This window comes from Pelobates fuscus, chromosome 3 (genome assembly GCF_036172605.1).
Source record: "Pelobates fuscus isolate aPelFus1 chromosome 3, aPelFus1.pri, whole genome shotgun sequence".
NCBI lineage: Eukaryota > Metazoa > Chordata > Amphibia > Anura > Pelobatidae > Pelobates > Pelobates fuscus.
In genome coordinates this window covers 29389410-29410504 of record NC_086319.1, presented here as the reverse complement: position 1 = coordinate 29410504, position 21095 = coordinate 29389410, and the positions used below count along the sequence as shown (strand labels likewise).

The 21095-nt window shown below is 40.8% G+C and overlaps 1 protein-coding gene across 1 annotated transcript in view; it reads right to left on the bottom strand.

Annotated features, from left to right (window-relative positions):
• The window catches only part of CTTNBP2 (cortactin binding protein 2), a 113221-nt gene extending 110060 nt beyond the window's left edge, over positions 1-3161 (bottom strand). Inside the window, 1 exon segment of the mRNA XM_063446841.1 lies at positions 3069-3161. Within this exon segment, the coding sequence (XP_063302911.1) occupies positions 3069-3131 (63 nt within the window). The 5' untranslated portion in view covers positions 3132-3161.
• Positions 3162-21095: the final 17934 nt, after the last annotated feature.

The following is a 21095-nucleotide window of genomic DNA, read 5'->3' as shown; positions in this document are numbered from 1 at the left end:
AGCAAGCTGTCTCTGCATAATGTGGTAGCAGAGACAGCTTCAAGGCTCCCTTTCCTTTCTAGAGCACTTTACACAGTGAACTGGAAGGATGTGATTTTCATATCACTTTCTCCCAATGTGCCAATCAGGTAGCAGAAGATGGTCATGTTGCCAAAAAAACAAGACAATCCATTTCTTTGACCGCAGGGTAAGTACTGAGGAGCTCTTTCGATCTCTTCCGACCAATAGGAAGACAAATTGTCAGCTCCAGGTAATATTTCACTGTGACAACCAGATGTAAAACTGAATATCTGTAGAAAAAAAATTCAAGTGATATGCTAATACAACAGGAGATCACAGTTTAACCTTCTTTTGGATAAAACACATAAAAAACAATCTTCGAAATGCACATATTTTCCTGCAAATCCCCAGTTTCTGCACAGACCTTGATGTAGCTAATATTACTCCTATGGTTTTCAGTGGTGGCATTGAATATATTCCATAAAACATTACACAGCAGTTGTCAGCTTTCTACAGAAAGCTGTACCGAGTCCACAGACAAACCTGCATAAATTCAGACATTTTTTTTCATTACTGTAAGTTTTCTCAGCTGTGCATGTGCAAGGCCACATTCACAAAGCTATGCCAAACCCCGTACAAGTCACTTGAATACTCTCCAATATCTTATACGATGTCACAGAATGGGCATACATTTGAAGCAATTTTGGTTCAAGCAGCAGAATACACACAAAGAAGGGAGGAAGGACGAGTGAGTTCTGTATACCGTGGTTTATAAAATGTCCTTAGAATTTAAGGGACAGAATCAAACGTAAGGAGCAACGCAAGAGTTAATACGATATAAAACAAAAACGGCTAATATTTTGATCTCTCCACAGTGGTAGACTTTTCACCAGGTGTAATTTCTGTATTGCCATGGTGACCTGGATTGTGTTAGCTCTCTCTTATTCCACAACATGTGCCAGAAGCAAGAATTGTGATGATGCTAAGGATGTCCCTTTAACATAAAAGACTATCGTGAGAAAAATTATTTTAATAGAAATACTTATTTATTGATTTTTTTTGTTTGTTTAAATATATTAAATGCACTACCGTATAAACCAGCAAAGTACAGTATAATCACCGCCGTTTTATAACAAATAATGGTTGAATTAGATTAACAGAACCCTGCTTTTGTAGTTTTAAAAGAGGTTATACAACCTTTGAAAAATATATGTTTTGCTAAAAAAAAAAAAAAAACATTAGATACCCTCTATAGTGTAGTTATACAGTTACTTGCTAGATAATAACAGAGGCTACCCACTTACACTGAGATATTAACCAAGCATCAAATAGGAATAAAGCACCTATTTTAACACTTTAGGGTGAAATCACTGAAGAGACTACCCTTTTCAAAACCAAAAAGCCTGATACTGATACCTGGACTTTGAAAAGGCCTAGAGACAATAAGCATCATGTCTGAAAAGCAATTTCTGGGTCTAAGTTCGAAAACTGGTTCAATCACAAGGAACATTCCAATGGTTTCTATGGTGATTGCACCACATGTGGAACTTTGCCCTAGAATTTTTTTTTCTAGAATGCTACATATGGTTGTAATCACCATAGATACCAACATAATGTTCCAGAATTGCATTGATACAGAGGATCTCACAAAATGTCCCCAAAATGCCATCAGATTTATAATAATAATAATAATAATAATAATAATAATAATAATAATACTCAAAGCATCTTCCATTAACCCCTCCAAGACCAGAAACATGTCAGGAATGTCAGGCTATCATGGGATCTGCCTAGTCCTGGTCTTATGTGACCTACATATGTGTAGTTCTGCGTGGGGGTTTGGGGGGGGGGGGAGACGTTTCAGCACTACAGGGGTGGTGGTGAAACAGTTAATAAGTAACTAGTTAACCCTATCGGTCTTCAGAGCTCCCTGGACTCTACCTAGTAACCATGTAAGTTGTAGGGGTAAAACAAAATAGCCACTGCTTGTTTACTTCATCTTATGTGACCATGAAGGGGTTAATAGCTGAGAGAAGCCCTCCTGGCATTGCCTGAAGGCTGGTGCGCGTTCCTGACACCGTGCGCGTGCAGGAGGGCGCGCACACAGCCATTGCGAACGGTCGGGCACGCGCAAAGCACACTGATAGCCGTTATTGGCAGCTAGCCACTATTTATATCACAACACCTTTGGCCATCTGCATAAGCAACCCTGCCTGCATGGATGGGATGGCTGGCTGGAAGCACTGAGATTGGTGGTGCATCCCTGCCAATATCCTGTTAGCATGGAGGGCTGAGGGGGTGGGGGGTTAATCCCTGCAAAATACAGAAAAATTCCTCCCCAGGATACAATGGCTGCAGGAAAGACAGAGCTCAGCAATCACAAGAAATCCTGGCAAATGGGATCCAAATATTTACCCCTTCTGCAATACACCCTGCATGCCCCTCTATATCCCAAGGGATCCTAATAGAATAACATGGGGCTCAGGCTGTACCCATCCACCATAAACATCCATAATTAATATTAACCCCAGTGACAGAGCCTGTGTATATATATTGGGAGTTCCCTGCAGTCTCCCCAAGGCTGGACTGAGCTGCTGTCATTCTCCCCCTGGGATCCAGAATACTCAAACTCTGAGTGACACAGTATCAATAAGGAATGATACATTCTTTAACCAGTTCACTGCCAGTGCAGATGCCCCCCATTCTGCGTGTGCCCTTTAGGTGTCATGACAAGTGGTCTGGGCTGCTGTCATTCTCCAGCAGGGCACCAGCGTCAACCAAGACTAAATACAAAATATCCGAACCGTGAGCGACAAAATAACAACATCGCTGCATTCCTTAACCCGTTCAGTGCCGGAGGAACGCGTTCCATTCGGCCTCTGCCCTTTAAATGTCACGGAGGAAACGTTCTACATAAATAATAATAGTCCCTAATTCCCCAGTGTAACCTGTCTCAATCCCAGTGACAGCCCAGACCACAGCCCCCCAGTCCCAGCTGGAGACCCCCAACCAGGGAGCACCCATGGGAGGGGATCACAGAGCCCTGCATGATGGGGGGAGAGCCTTACATTATCTGTGTCCGCATGGTCAGTGGAGAAATCCTGATTCCTGCTGTCTCCAACCTTCGCCATCTTCAAGCTGTTGCAGAATGAGGAGTAGGCGAGGAGGACAACCCCCAGAACAGCATACAATTACCCCCACTGCCTGCCCACCCTGAGCCAGGACACTCCTCCTCCTACCTGCCAATGGGTTAACCCTCTGTATACCTGATATCCTAATGACCAGCATGTATGGGGGAAAGGAGGGGGGGTGATCAATGTATCCATCCCCCCCCCCCCCCCCCGCCTACACACAAACAGAAACACAAGCACACACAAACACATATCACTGTCTATTTTTCTTTCTCAGTTACTGTAAATATCATTCAGTCTGCACAGGCTCATATCACTGCTAATCAAATCCCAATCCCACAAACCCTTAGCCACAAACACAATTAAATCCCATTTTGTGACATTGGTAATTATGTAAAATATAGTGGAAGAGACACACAGGACAGAATGGATACATGGCAAGCTGCAGGTATAGAGGGAACATAAACAAATGTCTAATAAGGTTAGTCCTACTCACAGTGGTAAGTCACAATTAGCCAGGCAGGACATCCCTGCACAAAACAGAGTGGGCAACTACTAACTACCCCAAATTATCCAAATGTGAAATGTGCTCACTGGCATTCCACATTAGCAATATCTCATACTGCCAATTCTATCCAAATATGGAATGCATTGATATACTAATAGGAAAGGGCAACTCATGCAGCGTTACAAGCAACCATTACAACAGCATGTAGTAGTTATGGTGCTTGGATCACCTTTTTGAGTAACTATTTATTTATTTGCACATATCGAAGTTCAGATGCAGCAAGAGGGAGATCTCTATTGTTTCCTCTAGCTTTTGATATCTCCATGTAAAGTGCTCATTACTTAATTCCCCTATTTGGGGTACTCATTTGGCACTCCCATCAAGGGATCTAGAAAAAATTTTTATGGCCATTTGGAAGAGTTCACTTTTTTAAGCGGATCCTATAGTCAATGGGCTCAGACCCTAGAGGGTTAACAGTCATGAATCACATACATAACAGAGACCAAAACACAGGGACATTCTGAGGTGGGTATAAAGGACATCCCACTCGCACTAGTCCTGTTTCACAAACGTCCGTAGCAACCACTTCTTTAACAAATATATTGCATTTTTACACCCCTCTGTCTCCTCTATCAGGGCTGAACCTTCACATTATCAACAAGCACAATGACACGGCTAGCGAAAGATTCAATTATTTTAAGGGGAGCTGATTTGCCCCCCTTTGTCATCCTTCCCCCTCAGCACTATCACTCCTGTCACCTCCTTCCACTGAACGGAGACTTAGAAATTATAGGTAGAGCTTTGTCCCCCCATGAAGTACCTGTCTGCAGAAATGACCTTCCCACCTGTGAAAATATAGATCTTCCACTCCTGTTTCCAATTCCACTACTTATAAGACTGCCCTGACCTTTTCCTGCTCTACAAATGTTAATGAAGATAGTATGGGTGTGACTGGAGTGGAATGGTTTGATTGGGAGGTATGTAATGACACAGGGTGGGGAAGGTATGGTCAGGAATGGTTGATGAGGGGAGACAGGGAATGGGGTAACGCTAGAGTACTAGAGAGTTATTGTCACGAAACCCCTTCTATCTGGACACCTCTGTGACATTCCAATTAATGCTGTGCGTGACTCAGACCGCTTCTCTCCTTGGCATCCTATACCTTTGTTTTCTGGTGTTATAGCGGTTTGCTTAATTATTATAATGACATCACGCTATTATGTCTTGACATGTTCTTTCTACGTTAACCAATGGCATCAATACCAGGACTATTTAGGACCTTAACCTGGTTTGTTTATTGCCCTGTCGTGGTCTTTGTTACACAAGAGTACGTCCTGTTTATTATTAGTGTGTTTCTGGTTTTGACTTGGCTTTGTTTACTGTAATTCTTGACTTTGCTTACTCGTTGACCTTGTGCTTTTCTGAAATCCTTGAGTCTGGCCTGACTATTCTGACTATTCTTTATCTAATAATGTTAAGCCTGGCCACTCTAAGCACCGGTAATCAGAGGAGTATTTAGGTGACTTAGTATAAAGCAGATATGTTTGCTGGGACCCCTCAAGTTTTAAACTTCTGTTTATTGCTCCTCACCCACTCATTCCTTTGTGTGTATCCCATGACCCTTCTTTTGTGTTTTTCCTAAGCCCCTTCATTCAATAGTGTTTGTCTCTTAACCATTTTTACCCTCTGAAGTGTCTCTTAACCCACCCATGTATAATTTAACCCTGCAAACCTTTTGTCTGTTTCTGAACCTTCTTAACCTTTTTTGTCACATATATACACAGTGACATGAATGCACACATAGACATTAAATCATACATGCATTCACATACAAACTTAGATACACAAACATGCAGTCACATAACCACACATATCACACACCGCCATAACATACATAACTACACAATTACACACACACAGTCACTTACACATACATGTACCTAAACACACAGTCACAAATATACACTATGTCACACGTAATCACATGCAGTAACATGAACACAGTCACACACCATCACCTACAGTCACATACAGTCATAGGCACATACAGTCACACACAGAGGTGCACATAATCATACACACATACATTATCACATGCAGTTACATGTACACAGTAGAACACAGGCACACAGTCTCACACACACAGTCATGTGCACACAGTCACAGTCACACATGCACAGTCAGATGCACAAAGTCACAAACCATATTACACATAGTTACTCAATGTCACACAGTCAGAACCAGTCGCATGCTCACAGTTGCACACATATACTTCTACATGCACACAGTCACACAAATATACTGTCACATGCAGCCACATGCACACAATCTTATACACAGTCACAGGCAGAGAGTTACAAGCACGGGGTAACACATACAGACACACACATTTAAAGTCACGCAGTCAACAAATTCCCTTTTCCCATTATGGGTACTGGTAGGGAAGGAAATCAGAGGAACAGCCACAGCAGTCAGTTGTGTCCTTTTCCCCCCTCAGTATGCAGTTAACAGGCAGCAGGTGCTAATGGCATATAGCTCTGTCCTGCTACCTGTATCAGTGAGACAATTTCTTCCCTGGTAGACACAGGTAGAGGATAATGATATCTATCCTGGTCTCATGCAGGGCCGGTGCAAGGAATTTTGTCTACACAGGCGAAGGAGTATTTTGCCGCCCCCCCATACATACAACCACTATCATATCCTCACGCAACAAACATGTCCGCGCAAACACACAGACACCAAACGCCTACACCAGGCTCTGCACAGACACGCCGCGGCAGACTTCTTGACCACTCAATCTTATACACGCGCAGGGGCTCCTGCTACTGAAGGCTTGGGGTGACCGACTTAAGCCACTGACCCACTCTACCTGAAAGCAATAAGTTTATACAAAGATGTTTAATCGACTAACAACCATGACATAAAAATATGCATAGTATAGCGTTCAACCAAGCCTGATACACAAATATAAAAATGTGCGACTTTTCATGCCACTGACTAACTATTGCAAATCTGGAAACACGCTGTTGTGGCGGATGTCGATACCCTGTAACCACCTGCACATCAAAAATAAAGAATTCAACACACAAGTTACCAGAGAGCATTATCACTGTGCTTTACCGTTAACGTCACATGAGTTACCAGAGAGCATTATCACTATAACAAAGCAAATATAGATATAAATGCTGTGAAAGTACTCACTATACCATGTTATGTTTGTAATACCTGTCAAAGAAATGCTTGCAACAGCTGTTGGAGCTGTGCAAGCCCAATGTTATTTTATGCACAACCAAAATAAAAATAAAGCATTTAAAAAAATAATAATAATAAAGAATTAAAAAAAATTAAATATAAAAAAAAAAAAAATTAAATATAAAAAAATTTCAATCTTACCCCCTTCAAGTGCTGGCATACAGTTCTAAAGTGATGGGGATCTGAGGAGACTGCAGGCACTCTGGGGAGCAGTCTTGCAGAAGAGGCAGCTCTTCCAAAGTAAGTCTGCTGCCGCCTGGCTGCAGGACTTTGACAATATGGAGTCAGGGGAAGGGGGGAGGGGGCGGAAGTCAGGCCACCTACTCGGCTCACCATATTAAACTAAACACCGCCTGGGCCTATCTGCCTGTCTCCCCTCCCCTTTCCTTCCCCTACCTTCCTGTTACAGTTTTCTCTGGCTGGCTTGGCTCCAAACGCGGGCGGGCTCCACTCTGTCATGGGCGCCGCCATATTGGAGCCAGCAGAGGGAGCCGGCCCTGATGCATCCGACGGTGGACCGCAGGGGACTCTGGGGGAGGTGTAAGTCGCGCCCTCCTCCTGACATCATCAGGAGTGGGCGGCGCGGCAGAAACTTCACCTCCGGTCCGGAAGTAAGGGAAGCAGGCAGCCTCAGCAGGGCAAGGTAGGCTGCGGTATTATACAAATACGAATCCCTAGCCGATGGCTGGGGATTCGGATTTTTGCGCCCCCCCTGCTCGGGCGCCCTAAGGCGGCCGCCTGGGCCGCCTTATGGACGCGCCGGCCCTGGTCTCATGCGTGCATGCTACAAAGATTGGCAAGTGGGATGGGGGTGATGTGTGCACCTCCTTCCCACCTGCCACCTTGGCTCTCCCTAATCTCACCAGGTGATTCAGTATTTCTTGAGGGTATTTAATTGAAACTTTGGTTTCCAAATGGATTTGTTTCGATTTGTAAAATGACAGTGGTTTTGCAGTTCCCTTGACACTCACAATTTATAACAATGTCCCTAAGGAAAACCTAGGGTTATGGAGGAGCAGGTATGAGGTTAGGGTTATAGGAAGAGGTTACAACAAGGTTATGGTTATCAGGAGTTTATGGTAGGCGGCTTCAAGTTTTGGATTCTGTAGTATTAGAAGTAGTGATAGACATTTTAGTCCACAGCATTTTCAATGCCCTTAAGTCTCACTTAACCCCGAGCATCCCAAGTTGCCTAAACACCCCTTAAGCATTTGCGCAATTCTGTACCTAGCACCATTAAACACAAGATACAGCATTACACCCATTGCTGTAATGACAATCTTTGTAATAACAGGCCCTGTAACGATATTAAACTATATACAAAGCAGAACATTATATATATTTTTTTCCAGTCTTTCATTCCTTATTAAGGGTTAATAAGTATATAGGGGTGTATATAAAAAAAATCCCCCTTTCTGTCTCATTAGAGATATCTTTGCCAGAAGCTCAAGGAAGCAAGGTGAAGGGTCAGTGTAGGACCCGTCTAGGGGGGTCTGCCTTGACGTTGGCAGGCGGGCATTCCCTCCAGTGGCCATTGGAGTAACTAAATTACCTCCATTTGTTTAAATATACATAGGGATTAAGGAGAGAGTGCAGGTAACTTTTTTTCCTTTGGTTTTTACTGTATGTATTGGGGCTGATGTGTACTGTGGTCGTTGCTGCCGCCCAGGAGTGATGGGAGTTTGAGTGCAGGACTTGTATTTATTGTATTTCATTAATACGTGTTGCTTTTATTTCTAGTAAAATAAAAGACATTTTAAAACCAAATTCTACTCACACAGAAGAGACTGCATGACAATATTGTGTTTTATTGCCCATATTAGTATGATCACATTGAAATGGTATTGACATACTCAGGGTTCCTTTTGTAATGGCACAAATTAGCTAAGGATCATTTAAGACCTCATGCTTAGGTGATAACCCAAAGGGCAATTTACTAAAAAGGATAATCTAAGCCTAATCACCTTAAGCGTTGTTGTTTTTTTTTTTTTTTTTTGTAATGGTTACGGATGTGGAGTATTTGATTGCAGTTTCTCAGGTTTTTGACCAAATATGGGTCTCTCTCAAAGCATAGCCAATATAATGCAGAAATTCAATTCCCTCATTACGCACACAAATCCATCCAAAATTCCTAGGCAACTTAGCGTGCCGCTCAAATTTGCTACAGTGGTTATGGTAATTACAATGTCCCTCTAACGTTTTGTCTTTTCTTGAAGTCTAGCAGTTATTTTAGGGTTTATCTACATATTCCTCTCTATGTCTCTTTATGTTTTAAGAACTTCACATGTGGACCACTTGCTCACTGTGCCCAGTGGTGGATGAGTGGTGTCTCACTGGGAAAGTTGCCTAATCGCTCATACAGGGAGGACCTCCTGGGTGTTTCCATCTGGACTGTCCTTTTGGGTGCACCAAATCTGTTATCCAAATAGTATGAATTCCTTTGGTACATGCAAAAGTTAAACACAAACTTGTTTCAGACACCCTTAGCATGGCCACTTCATTAGAGTGTGTTATAAAGCTTTTGTTTGTACTCAGTAGTTAGTCTGCTACTTTTTTTTATTATCTATAGTAATAATTAACCTGCCTGGTTTTCCCAGGAAATCACTCAGCCATTGACTGGTAAAGATTTATTAACTATGTTGTTGCCCAGTGGTTCTTAACTATACCCTAATAAAAGCAATCCTAAAACAGTGTTATTAATCACGCTTAAATAGCATTTAAAATGGCTTTGACCAAATCTCTCCATATTTTGCATACGTACATTTGTTTTCATTACATTTGGGGAATCTTTAGCAATAAAAGGACATTCTAAGCACCGTAAACACAAAAGGCCATTGTAGTGGTTATAGTGCTTGCACGCTAAGAAAGCCATCTGCCAGTCCTTTTTCACACCATTTTCAATCATTTTGACAAAGAAATATGGGTTCCCTAACCATTTGTGACCCTGCCCCTTGCTTGTTGTATTGATAATGTTTACAACCTATCGCTAATGTTCAAATATTGACAAAATTGATATTGCTAATGCAAAAGTGCAAATTAAACATTAGCAATACGACGAGTGAGAAACCAGGCAACTGGTGCCTCAAGGACGCCCAGCTTTGGCCAAACCACTTAAAACCAGTTTTCACACATAATCATGAGACAGCATCTATAGCCTACTAGCACCATAGGCACTACAATGTGTTGAAGTGGTTATGGTGCATAAAGTGTCCTTTTGATACGAGTTAACAAGCAAAAAGTTAAAATTTGTTCAGCTCTTTTAGCCTAGTTTTGTAAGCTGATTATCAGCTTAGAGCAACTCATTGAATAATGATAGATCTCAAAATAAAAGATTTGCAATTTATCTGGACTTCCAGTAACTATGCTTTGAGCAATATCCGCACATTCAGTCTCTCAACCGTTTTCTGACAACTTGTATTCATGGAACAAAAAACAAAAGGTTCAGATAGAAACAAACGAAAGATGGACACAAAGACTATCACAAATACGTGACAGGCGCAGGTTCAATGGAATCCTCAGAAAATATGAGGTGTTATATATCATTCAATATCCAGCATACTCACTCAGTAAACACCAGCTTCAACGCTCACAAAAGATTGGCAGGTCCCACGCTATGTAGCTATAACATTTTGCTAGCTTTGAGCTGATGTTTAGTATGTTAGTGATCGCACTGAATTCTGTATGTTGTATTAATTGGCTCTAGCAGCACCCTTGTAATGTATGCATCTCTAGATGGGGGCAGTCATCCTGGTTTCATATTCCACAAGTAAGTGTGTTAATCTCATAATAGCAGGCATTAGGTTGTTATAATAAGACATACAAGATCCAACCAGTGCACTTACTAAACAGTAACTTCAAAGCTCACAAAACTAGTAGTAGTTTATTTTTTTTTTTAAAAACACCAGACTTCGGTAAAATCATCGGATTTAGTTGCAGTATACACTGATCAGCCACAACATTAAAACCGTCTGCTTTATATCATGTAGGTTGCCCTCATGCTGCCATAACAGCTCTGATGCGCAAAGGCATAGACTCCACAAGACCATTCTTGGACAATTTGCGCAGTGTGGCAGGTCATTCGCCATCTAAAGTTCCAAATCATAACATCATTGCTTGAGCGCTTATAACGTGAGCAGTCTCTACCTACTCGTTGTTTGTAAGTGATTCAATCTATTTATAATTATCTGTCTACATATCTAGTAATATTACACGATAGGTTTTTGTTCCTTTATTTCTTTTATATCATTTCAATGGACACCATTTACTGTGAGTGTCTAATGTGCACAGTACACTTTTGTTCAATATCACTTTTTTGCATATATATTTTTTTTACACTTTGCACGGTTATTGAGAAGAACTTTATTGCAACAATTTTGCTTACACAGTTCACTTTTGTTATCAAGCACTTCATTGCATAAATGTCATATCTTATACATGTTTTGTATTGTGTTTGTCACAAACATAAAAAGTGTAATTTAAAGAAACAGCACACATTTTATACGATACTTACCTTTCTATAATGGCCAACATTAAGTTTTTCAGCAATTTGAGCTAAAATAGAATTCTGTGTGATGGACCAGACAGACTAGCCTTCGATCCCCACGTACATCAATGAGCCTTGGGCGTTCATGAACCTGAAGTTGATTCACCGGTTGTCCTTCCTGGCATGACTTTCTGTAGGTACTAAACACTGAATACTGGGAACACCCCACAAGACTTGCCGTTTTGGAGATGTTCTGATCCTGTCATCTTACCATCACTATAAGGACCTAGTCAAAATCACTCAGATCTTTTCACTTGCTCATTTTTCCTGCTTCCAACACATGAAATTCAAGAACTGACTGTTCACTCACTGCCTAATATATCCCACCCCTTGACAGGTGCGAATGTAACGATAAAATCAATTTTATTCACGTCACCTGTAAGTGGCTTTAATGTTGTTGCTATCACAAAACCAATGTACCCCATTTTTGGTAGATCCTATTTTTGCAACCCAATGCCTGCTCTTGTGAGATTAACCCACTTACTTGTGAAATCCTTTCGCCTGGGGCTCTCTGCAGTAAAATATTAAAGGAACACTATAGTCATCTAAATTACTTTAGCTAAATAAAGCCGGTTTAGTGTATAGGTCATTCCCCTGCAATTTCACTGCTCAATTCACTGTCATTTAAGAGTTAAATCACTGTGTTTCTGTTTATGCAGCCCTAGCCACACCTCCCCTGGCTATGATTGCCAGAGTCTGCATGAAAAAAAAACTGGTTTCACTTTCAAACAGATGTAATTTACCTTAAATAATTGTATCTCAATCTCTAAATTGAACTTTAATCACATACAGGAGCCTATTGCAGGGTCTAGCAAGCTATTAACATAGCAGGGGATAAGAAAATCTTAATTAAACAGAAATTGCAATAAAGAAAGCCTAAATAGGGCTCTCTTTACAGGAAGTGTTTATGGAAGGCTGTGCAAGTCACATGCAGGGAGGTGTGACTAGGGTTCATAAACAAAGGGATTTAACTCCTAAATGGCAGAGGATTGAGCAGTGAGGCTGCAGGGGAATGTTCTATACACCAAAACTGCTTCATTAAGCTAAAGTTGTTCAGGTGACTATAGTGTCCTTTTAAATATGGCCCTGGAATGAGGCACATCTGAGAGGGACGGTGTATTTATAAAATGTGAACATAAAAAACAAAACTACACTAATTCAAATTAAAAAGAAAAAGTATAATCAGGGGAGCGTGGCCAGCGACTAAACCGAGCGGACGTCTTCATGCAGGGCTCCGCTCGGAATATAGACAAAACGGCAAAAAACGAGAGAAATTAAATACAAATCCGGCTGGAAAAGATATCCCCCCCACAGAGAGAATATGGGGAAGAAGCACAAGAAGTCTCAGGGCATGCCTACACCAAGACAACCTGATATACGGCAAGCATTTACTCCCCCCCAGAGAACCAAGATGGCGCCTGCGGCCTGCTGTACCTCAGAATCCTCAGCTGAGGAGGAGGAAATCCCCTCACCCCGATCGGAAGGGCGATCCACAACGCCAGACTCCGGGGACGACGAGACCCCAGCCACAAAGGGGGATATCAGGAGGCTGCTGGTAGAAATGCGGCAAATATGGAGAGAGGACCTCCAAAGGGTCCAAACGGAAGTGGTAGATGTGGGCCGTGCGGTCCAAGGCCTGGAACACAGAGAGGCATCCAGTAACAACAAAATCTGCGCTATGGAACAGGCTCAAAAGGATCTTACAACCAAGGTACAAGACCTAAAATGCACAGTGACCACCTTGGAGGCAAGGAACAGGATAAAAACCTGCGCCTTAGAGGTGTACCTGAGACGGTAAATGATGCGCAGCTCCTGACCTACACCCAAGACCTCATAGCAACCACGGGCATTAACCCTGCTCCGACCGGCACTCTGATCACCGCAATATTTAGGGTGCGCAAATCAGCGGCGGCACCCAAAGAGGCACCCAGAGACATCATAATAGTCACACGTGACATCTCCGCAAAAGCCGCCATACTGACCCGATCCAGGGAGCTGGGAACGGTGCAACATGCAGGACACAGAGTAGCGATATTCCCAGATACACCATTCTCGGCTTTAACGGAAAAAAGAAAGTTGGCACCCATAGCCCGAAAACTGAGAGAAGCCGCTATCAAGTACCGCTGGGGTATGGACGGATCCCTAATCACAGATATTAACGGAGAAAGCAACACACTTACATCAAAGGGAGACCCAGACGGCTTTTTGAAGCTCATTGATGTGGGGAAGCCGCAACATCCAGGTACCCCACTACCCACAGAACCAACAGCAGAGACGGAGAACTCCACGCGACCCAACCGCAAACCAGACAGGCCACAAGGCGCCGTTATTAAGAGACTGACCCCAATACCCAGGAACAGCGTACGGAACTCTAAAAATAAAACGCTGCAGATAGACAAACCGTTTAGAGACATACGAGACTAAACTGCAGAGCAAAGAGTAAGGTGTCAGTGGGTATTGGCATTAGGCACATTAATGCAGGTCGCAGCTTAGTCATCCTAGTCATCTTAGTCATCTTAGTCATTTTATTCAATGCTTGCTCAAATGTTGTCGACTGTACTACTGCATTTTATATATATATTGTTGCATTTTCATTTTATACTACTATATTCACACTATATAATATGTTTCTCGATGTCGTACATAAAACACCAATAAAAACATAAATTGAAAAAAAAAAGTATAATCAGAGAATGTAAAAAAAACTAAAAAAACCATTTTGTTTTGCATCACCATTAAAACACAATCTGATTTAAAATAAAAGGTGTGCATAATATTTATATAGTATTGTTTTAAATATACAGTGGTGAAGAAAAATATAAATGTGCCACGATTATTTATTATATATAGTTGTTGATCATCAATTATGTGATGTATATTTATGTGAATAACAACATTCAAATATATTTTCTGTTCTGTGCATTGAGGTCTGGGTGAATGTTTTTGTATTTTAATTTTTTGATATATATTATTTTTACACTATCTGGCAGTTTTTCCTTATTTCAGCAGGATTGTGAGATGAAAGATAGTGTATCCTCTATAATAATTTATTTCCCTTAATATGTCCACAGCAAATGCAATACTCTTTTTGAGATCACTGCAGGAACACTTGTTATTTGGACATTTCTTTGAGAACAAGAAACCCAGACTTGATTTACAGGCAGATTGTTACTATATAAGTTAGAAAATCATGTTGGCAATGCACATAGCAGAAGCATCAAATAAAAAAAGTATATACAATGAATTTCAGATGTCGAATTAGTTGCCAGGGAATTTGTTATGAATCCACAAGATGAAAACAGGAGAGCTCATAGGAGAAACTGATTCTTATTATTACTTATTCAGCAAAATTCCCTGATAAAGCTTGCATTTTTCCTGTACCCACAGTTTCCCTGCAGAAGAACGTCTTTCATGTTGGCTACATTTACCATTATTTTAAGATGGCTGTTTCGCCTGTGGAAGATCAGCAGAATGTGTGGGCCGCATAACCTTAACTAAAAAAAGGTTAGCCTTCCATATGTCAGGAATCGAAATACCCTAACACGTAAACCTAGAGGAAACAGTAAAGGAAGACGTAGCGGTCCTTAGAGTGGCTGGGCTCGTGCCTGAGACAGATAAATGAAATGTCTGCAAGCTGTGTGAGGGTAAATGAGAGACAGGTCAAGGTCTAGGATAACAGAGATACATAGAAGAGATAGTCAAGATAAGGCCAGGATATCAAGGAGCAAGAGTGGTCAAAGAAGCTGAGGTCAGAGAACAGTAAATCCTATACGCCATATATACAGACTCTCGAGTAACAAGAACCACGACAGGGCAAGGAAATAAGGACAACCAGGGAGAAAATACCCTATACTGGGTTGTGATTGGTTACAGAAGGCCATGATGGAAGAAGTGTGTATATTTCATCAAAAAGTGCCGCATAGGCTGACATTATAACGGGAGAACTCTGGAAGGGTTCCATGTCATATATGATGGCATTATGAGGCACCAGGAGCTTGGGATAAGTGGGTGTACATCGGAACACAGAAGAGACATTACTTCCATGGTCGCACGGTGGCGCTATGGACTGGAATTGTGACTTACTATCCAATGGTGTTGTCAAGTAGATGAAATAATGTGTATGAGTGAGGTCTCTGGTGTGTGGCACTCCACATAATGTTTTTTTTATCTTCAGTCCAATTATCCCAGTACTAGTAAGAGTACTGCCATTGGTTGACATGTTTTGTACTGCCATTGGTTGACATGTTTTGTACTGCCATTGGTTGACAGGGGAGGGGGCTAAATAATGATTCCATGAGTCTGTATGTTATTATGGTTCTTCCTACAAGAAGCAATTTTAAAATCTGAATGAGCAAACCACCATTTGGCTATATTGTTACACTGAACCAAATAAGAAATAAACAGCACACATATCCGATTCCTACTTGTGTTGAATTAAATACGGTTCTAATTTTAAACGTGACAGTTCCGTTAGGAATTTGTTTTTGTTTAACCTGGCAATTTATAACTAGTAACATTAGATCAGTTGGATTCATTGTTTAAATTGAAACATATGGTTATGTGCCCCCAGAAATATTTTTCAACTTAAGTCGTAGACTGTTTTGCTTTACATTCTCCTTTTCATAAATAAAAACGTTTCCATTTCATAGTTTTTATAAACATTGGTTGATGGCTTTTTTTTTCGACTCTGGCCTGTGCTCTCTACATGGTCAGAGAGACCAAACAACCAGTCATAAAAATGATATAAAAAATGCCAATGATAGTCCATCTATGTCCAACATCCAGTGGGTTCTTCCCTGATATGAGTATTTTGTAAACCTTGGAACTAGTGATGTCCCGAACAATTCGCTGGCGAACATAGCCGAAAATGAAAGTGTGCTCCTTTTTGTCCGTTTGAAATGGTGGGAGGGATGCAGCACATAAAGCATAGGTATTATGTTTCTGTCTGTATCGATCATTTATCTATCTCTCTATATGGTCTGCATTTGAACTTTCTGAAAATTTCATTTCAGTTTAACTATAGTACCCCTGGTAAATCTCTGGTTAAAGGGACACCCCAGACCCATAAACAACACTAGCTTGCAGAAAAGATTTATGTGTGAAGATTGTGTCCTCTTTTTTAATTTTCTAAAAAGTGCAGATTTCAACTTAAATTCACACTTTTATAAATTAACCTTGGTTACAACCCCTTGGCTTTCAAGCAGTCAACCGGTCATGTTACTTCCTAATTTGGTTAGCTCAGTGTAATTAAACTCAAGAGGCAGCAATTGCCCAGAGTACCTGCCTTGTAAAGACTTCTAACTGATATACATTGGGAAGTCTGTGATTAGACAGCTACAGTTGTACAGTGCTATGGAATCTGATGGCGCTATATAAATAATAATAATAATAATAATAATAATAATAATAATACAGTCTAGGCGGGGTTAGAAGATGAGGGTTTGCAAAGGGAGCAGACAAGAGATCTGCAGGTTTTTTAAAGCTGTTTTTATATATGCAACCAATTAAAAAAATGCATAATTAAATGCATGCAAGTTTTCACTTGGGGTATATCTACTAAACGGTGATTTTATTTCCCCATTTATTTTGTATTTGGGTAGTGTAGTGTCCCTTCAATTGATGTTTGAATGAAATCATGGCATGTGTGCATACAATGTAATATTCCAAAACATGAAAGTCTGGATGAACCCACCAAATCCTGTACATATCTCATTGTTTTTTTTATTCTGATCATATCACTATGACATCTGCAATTGATTTTATAGAATTTTGGATCTTGCCGGTCGTAGAGGCAACAAGACAAAACATTTAGTTTCCTGCCCAGATGTTTCTTGTCCTTATAAACTTTAGAAAGCACTGCTTACAGTAACAGTTTTCTAGAAACAAGATATGAATACATTCAGTCAAGTGTTTCCAGCCCACCTCATCGCAAATACTTCTGTAGTCATAGCCTTTCAACCATGTTTTTACCACGATTCTTAAAGTGAAACTCCCCCTTCTCTATTAATTATACCATTGAACAAAATGTTAAAAAATCACCTATAACTTGTGTTAACCTTGTTTTCACAAGATGCTTTCTTTTCTTCTATAGTTATATAAAAGGTTTACATACCTCCCAACTCCTATGTCCACAATATCTGGGCATGCTGCGTGAGCAGGTCTACGATGTGATTGCATCACTAGCTTTGCCCCAAAAGGGGGTAGACCTGCTTAAAAAGGTGGGTGTCTGCCCCTTTACTGGAAGATCAGCCTTGTGTATATACAGTCTACTGAGGTCAGAGCCTGACGGGAGCACTGTGTTTGTGCGGGGTCAGAGTGCCCAGAACATAACGCAAGAGCATCTAGTGATGCACTTGTGCTATGCTTATTGGGGATAGTTCCCTGGTGTCCCTAAAATGAGGACATCAGGGAACTAAGTCAGGACGGTGGGACAGACCTTAAAAATCAGGACTGTCCACCCAGAATCAGGACCTTTGGTAGCTATGGATTTAGAAAATGCCATCATAATCCAATTCAGTCTAGGCAAAGCCAGGACGCATTTCAAATAATGAGGAGAAATAGAAACATTGTTTCTTTTCTCCTCTTCTCTTCATGCCAATCTATGCTGACTGCCTGGCAAAAGTGACAGAGTTTATACTAATGATTGACAGGGAGCTAAGGTGTAGGTGCCCAGTTGCAAGATAAGAGCTATTTGTTTCTTGATTTCATTTTATTTTTCACGTTTCACAGGTTCTTAGTTGTTATGTATAGCGATAAGTAGATGTGACCACACTAATCCATTGAGAACATACCAGATCCTAATATGAGGGATGTATTAGAGAGGTTGATCTATCAGAGGTTTATAGACGTAGTTGCGCTTAATAATAACACCTCCAAAGAAGCAAAACATAAAAAGAGAATGTATAAACATACATTCATACATTATTTATACCAGTCAGGATAACAAAAATAGGCAAACCTGTGAGACTAGCCAGATGCATGATGGGATATATGTATGCCAAGCTGAGTCAAAATTCTATGATAAATATATAATGAGCAAAGTCCAAGGTTGTTAGGCACAAAAAGATACAACAATTCAAACTTCATTGTTCATATTTCATGTTTGCATTATCTTAATATGAACATACAAATAGACAAAGCTGATGCACCCCTCCCCTCCCCCAACCTAACTAGCTAAAACCTCGGTATCATGTGTTTAAAGGACCAATAGGCGTCCAGACCACTTCATCTCAATGAAGTGACCTGGGCGCAGTGACCCTTCCATTTCCTGACAGCCACTAGAGGGTGCTGCTGCTGCTGCTACAACCGAGACTCAATAAGAAGCATTAATTTGGGCATACACTTATTGACCCCCATAGATTCTGTATGACAGGAGCAGGCAACCTTCTGTACGCCACATGTTGTGGACTACATGGGCGATAAGAGAATTATGGGCGATGTAGCCAAGAACATCTGAAATGCCGAAGGTTGCCTACCATTGCTCCATGAGAAGCATTGAATTGGACAAGAAGATGAAGAGTGGACAACTGCACAAAATTACTCTCCGCAACTGGAAACAAAGTTAGTAAAACCCTTTTTAAAATGTAATTTAGGAGGGCCCTGAATCTTAATAGTGAGTAGAACACTGTAACGTTAGGAATTCATGTTTGTATTCCAAGTGCTATAGTGTTCCTTTAACTTGAATATTTAGGATACTTTCAGTATAAGAAAATTGGTAAATAATAATAATTAATAATAATAATAATAGATAATTAAAAAATAAAGGTATGTGGCAAAGGAGGGTTGTAACGGAGTGTCGGCAGAGTACCTCCGCTAAAAGTTCCCGCTGAGTTGCCAATTGGCCTCCTTAGTGTGCGGGCTCCGGTGCAGTGCACTGACTGCATCACAGATAGTTCCAGGTGGCCCTTATGTTGTGCAGGTCTGGTCTAGAAGATAACCAGATTAATTCCTGCTAATCTAATTAGCTTCCAGACAACTGGGCGTCTTAACTGAATATCTCCAGACATACATTCATACATTAGTAAACCCCACAAATGTGGTATCCCCGGGTAGCTCGTCCCTGAGCGCCCTAAATGGCAAAACATCACTGTGATCTATTGCAGGGAGTCAACGCTATATACGATGAAAGTTCCAGCTGGTTGTGCCAAAGTTCCTATCTGCTCGGCAATTCCACCCAGTTTCTAGGTTTGTCCTCGTAGGGCACATGGAGCCTTCATAGCTGATTAGTTTGTAGAAGTCTTGTCTGGGTAGGCTCATCTTTCATGGTCATACTGTGCCCGTAACAAGCACGGGGTCACTTAGACATAAGAGGGGACTGGGAAGCTCAGAAAAGAAGTACCGCATGTATCTGCCATGGCCTCCCTCCCAATCTCAAACCTACCCCTATATATCCCCATTCCCGGGGGGTTACCGTGACATCCACACATTCCAAACAGTAAATCTGGAAATCTGTGTTTCAAGCCGAGGATAGTTCCCATCACAAGGGTGTATAATCAAGATACAGGAAGCATAAGGAAACTGAAAGAAAAACATTTGTCAGAGCCGCTTCAACAAAGGTTAACGTCCACTGGTTACAGTATTTTTCTGAGGTTGCTATGTGTTTAACAGGAGTTCACAGAACTGTCAGCAAGGCTTTATCTGCACTGTTTAACTCCTAATTACATGGTAGGTAAAAGGGGAAACACACGTAACAGTTTGATGGCTAAGGAATAGAATTTGCTTCCTCTATTCTTTCCATCTCATTCCACTCAAATTGAATAATAATAAGCGTTGCCAGATTTAACTTAACTGTATGAGACATATCTGATATTACTGCTAAAATACACAAAATCTCACCGACAGAAGCAAAGTGCAAATAGACAAATTTGGAAATACATATATATCAATGCAGCAAAGAAACTGACATGAATAACATTAGAAATTTATATTTAAAAAAAAAAACCAAAAAAAAAACCAGGTTTACGGAAATAAATGAAAATGACAATGAAAATGAAAATGTTCCAGTAAAAAGAAAAATAAAATAGTAGAAATTGTTATCAAAGTTGTGGCCAACATTTGACTAAATAGTCGAATGTACCACTACAAATCGTTTGTTACGTTTTTAAAAACGTATTGACACAATAACTGTAACAATGTTTATACAATGCTCCCAGAGTTCCATGCTGCTTTTGAAATGTTTCTAGGTTCTTCTCAATGACGTGTTTTAACATGCAGCCTTTTATGTAGTGTTAGAATTCACATGATACAATTCCCTGCTCTGTACAGTCGTATTGAATACAGCGATAATGACCTTCATACACAACTGCAATGCAGGGGGGGGGGGGGGGGGGGGGAGAGGGGAAGGTGGACATTAAAATATCTTTCAATAATGTTTAAAGAGGAAAACCAAAAGCACCAGGACCAAAGCATCTTCTATGAGACTGTTATAGAATAGTTTCTGTTTCATCCTTTTAAAAAACCCCATAAGGACAACTTCAGAAATAAAAGGGAACCATGACGGAATATTTCCGTCATGTGTCCTTAAGGGGTTAATGGACTTTTCTAGATTTGGTTCACTGTTGGAAATGTTTGTGTTAGTATCAAGCTAAGCATTATCAGAACTGTGAGAAATAAAAAACAGAAAAAAAAAACATGCACTATTGAGGAATGTGGATTCGTCAAA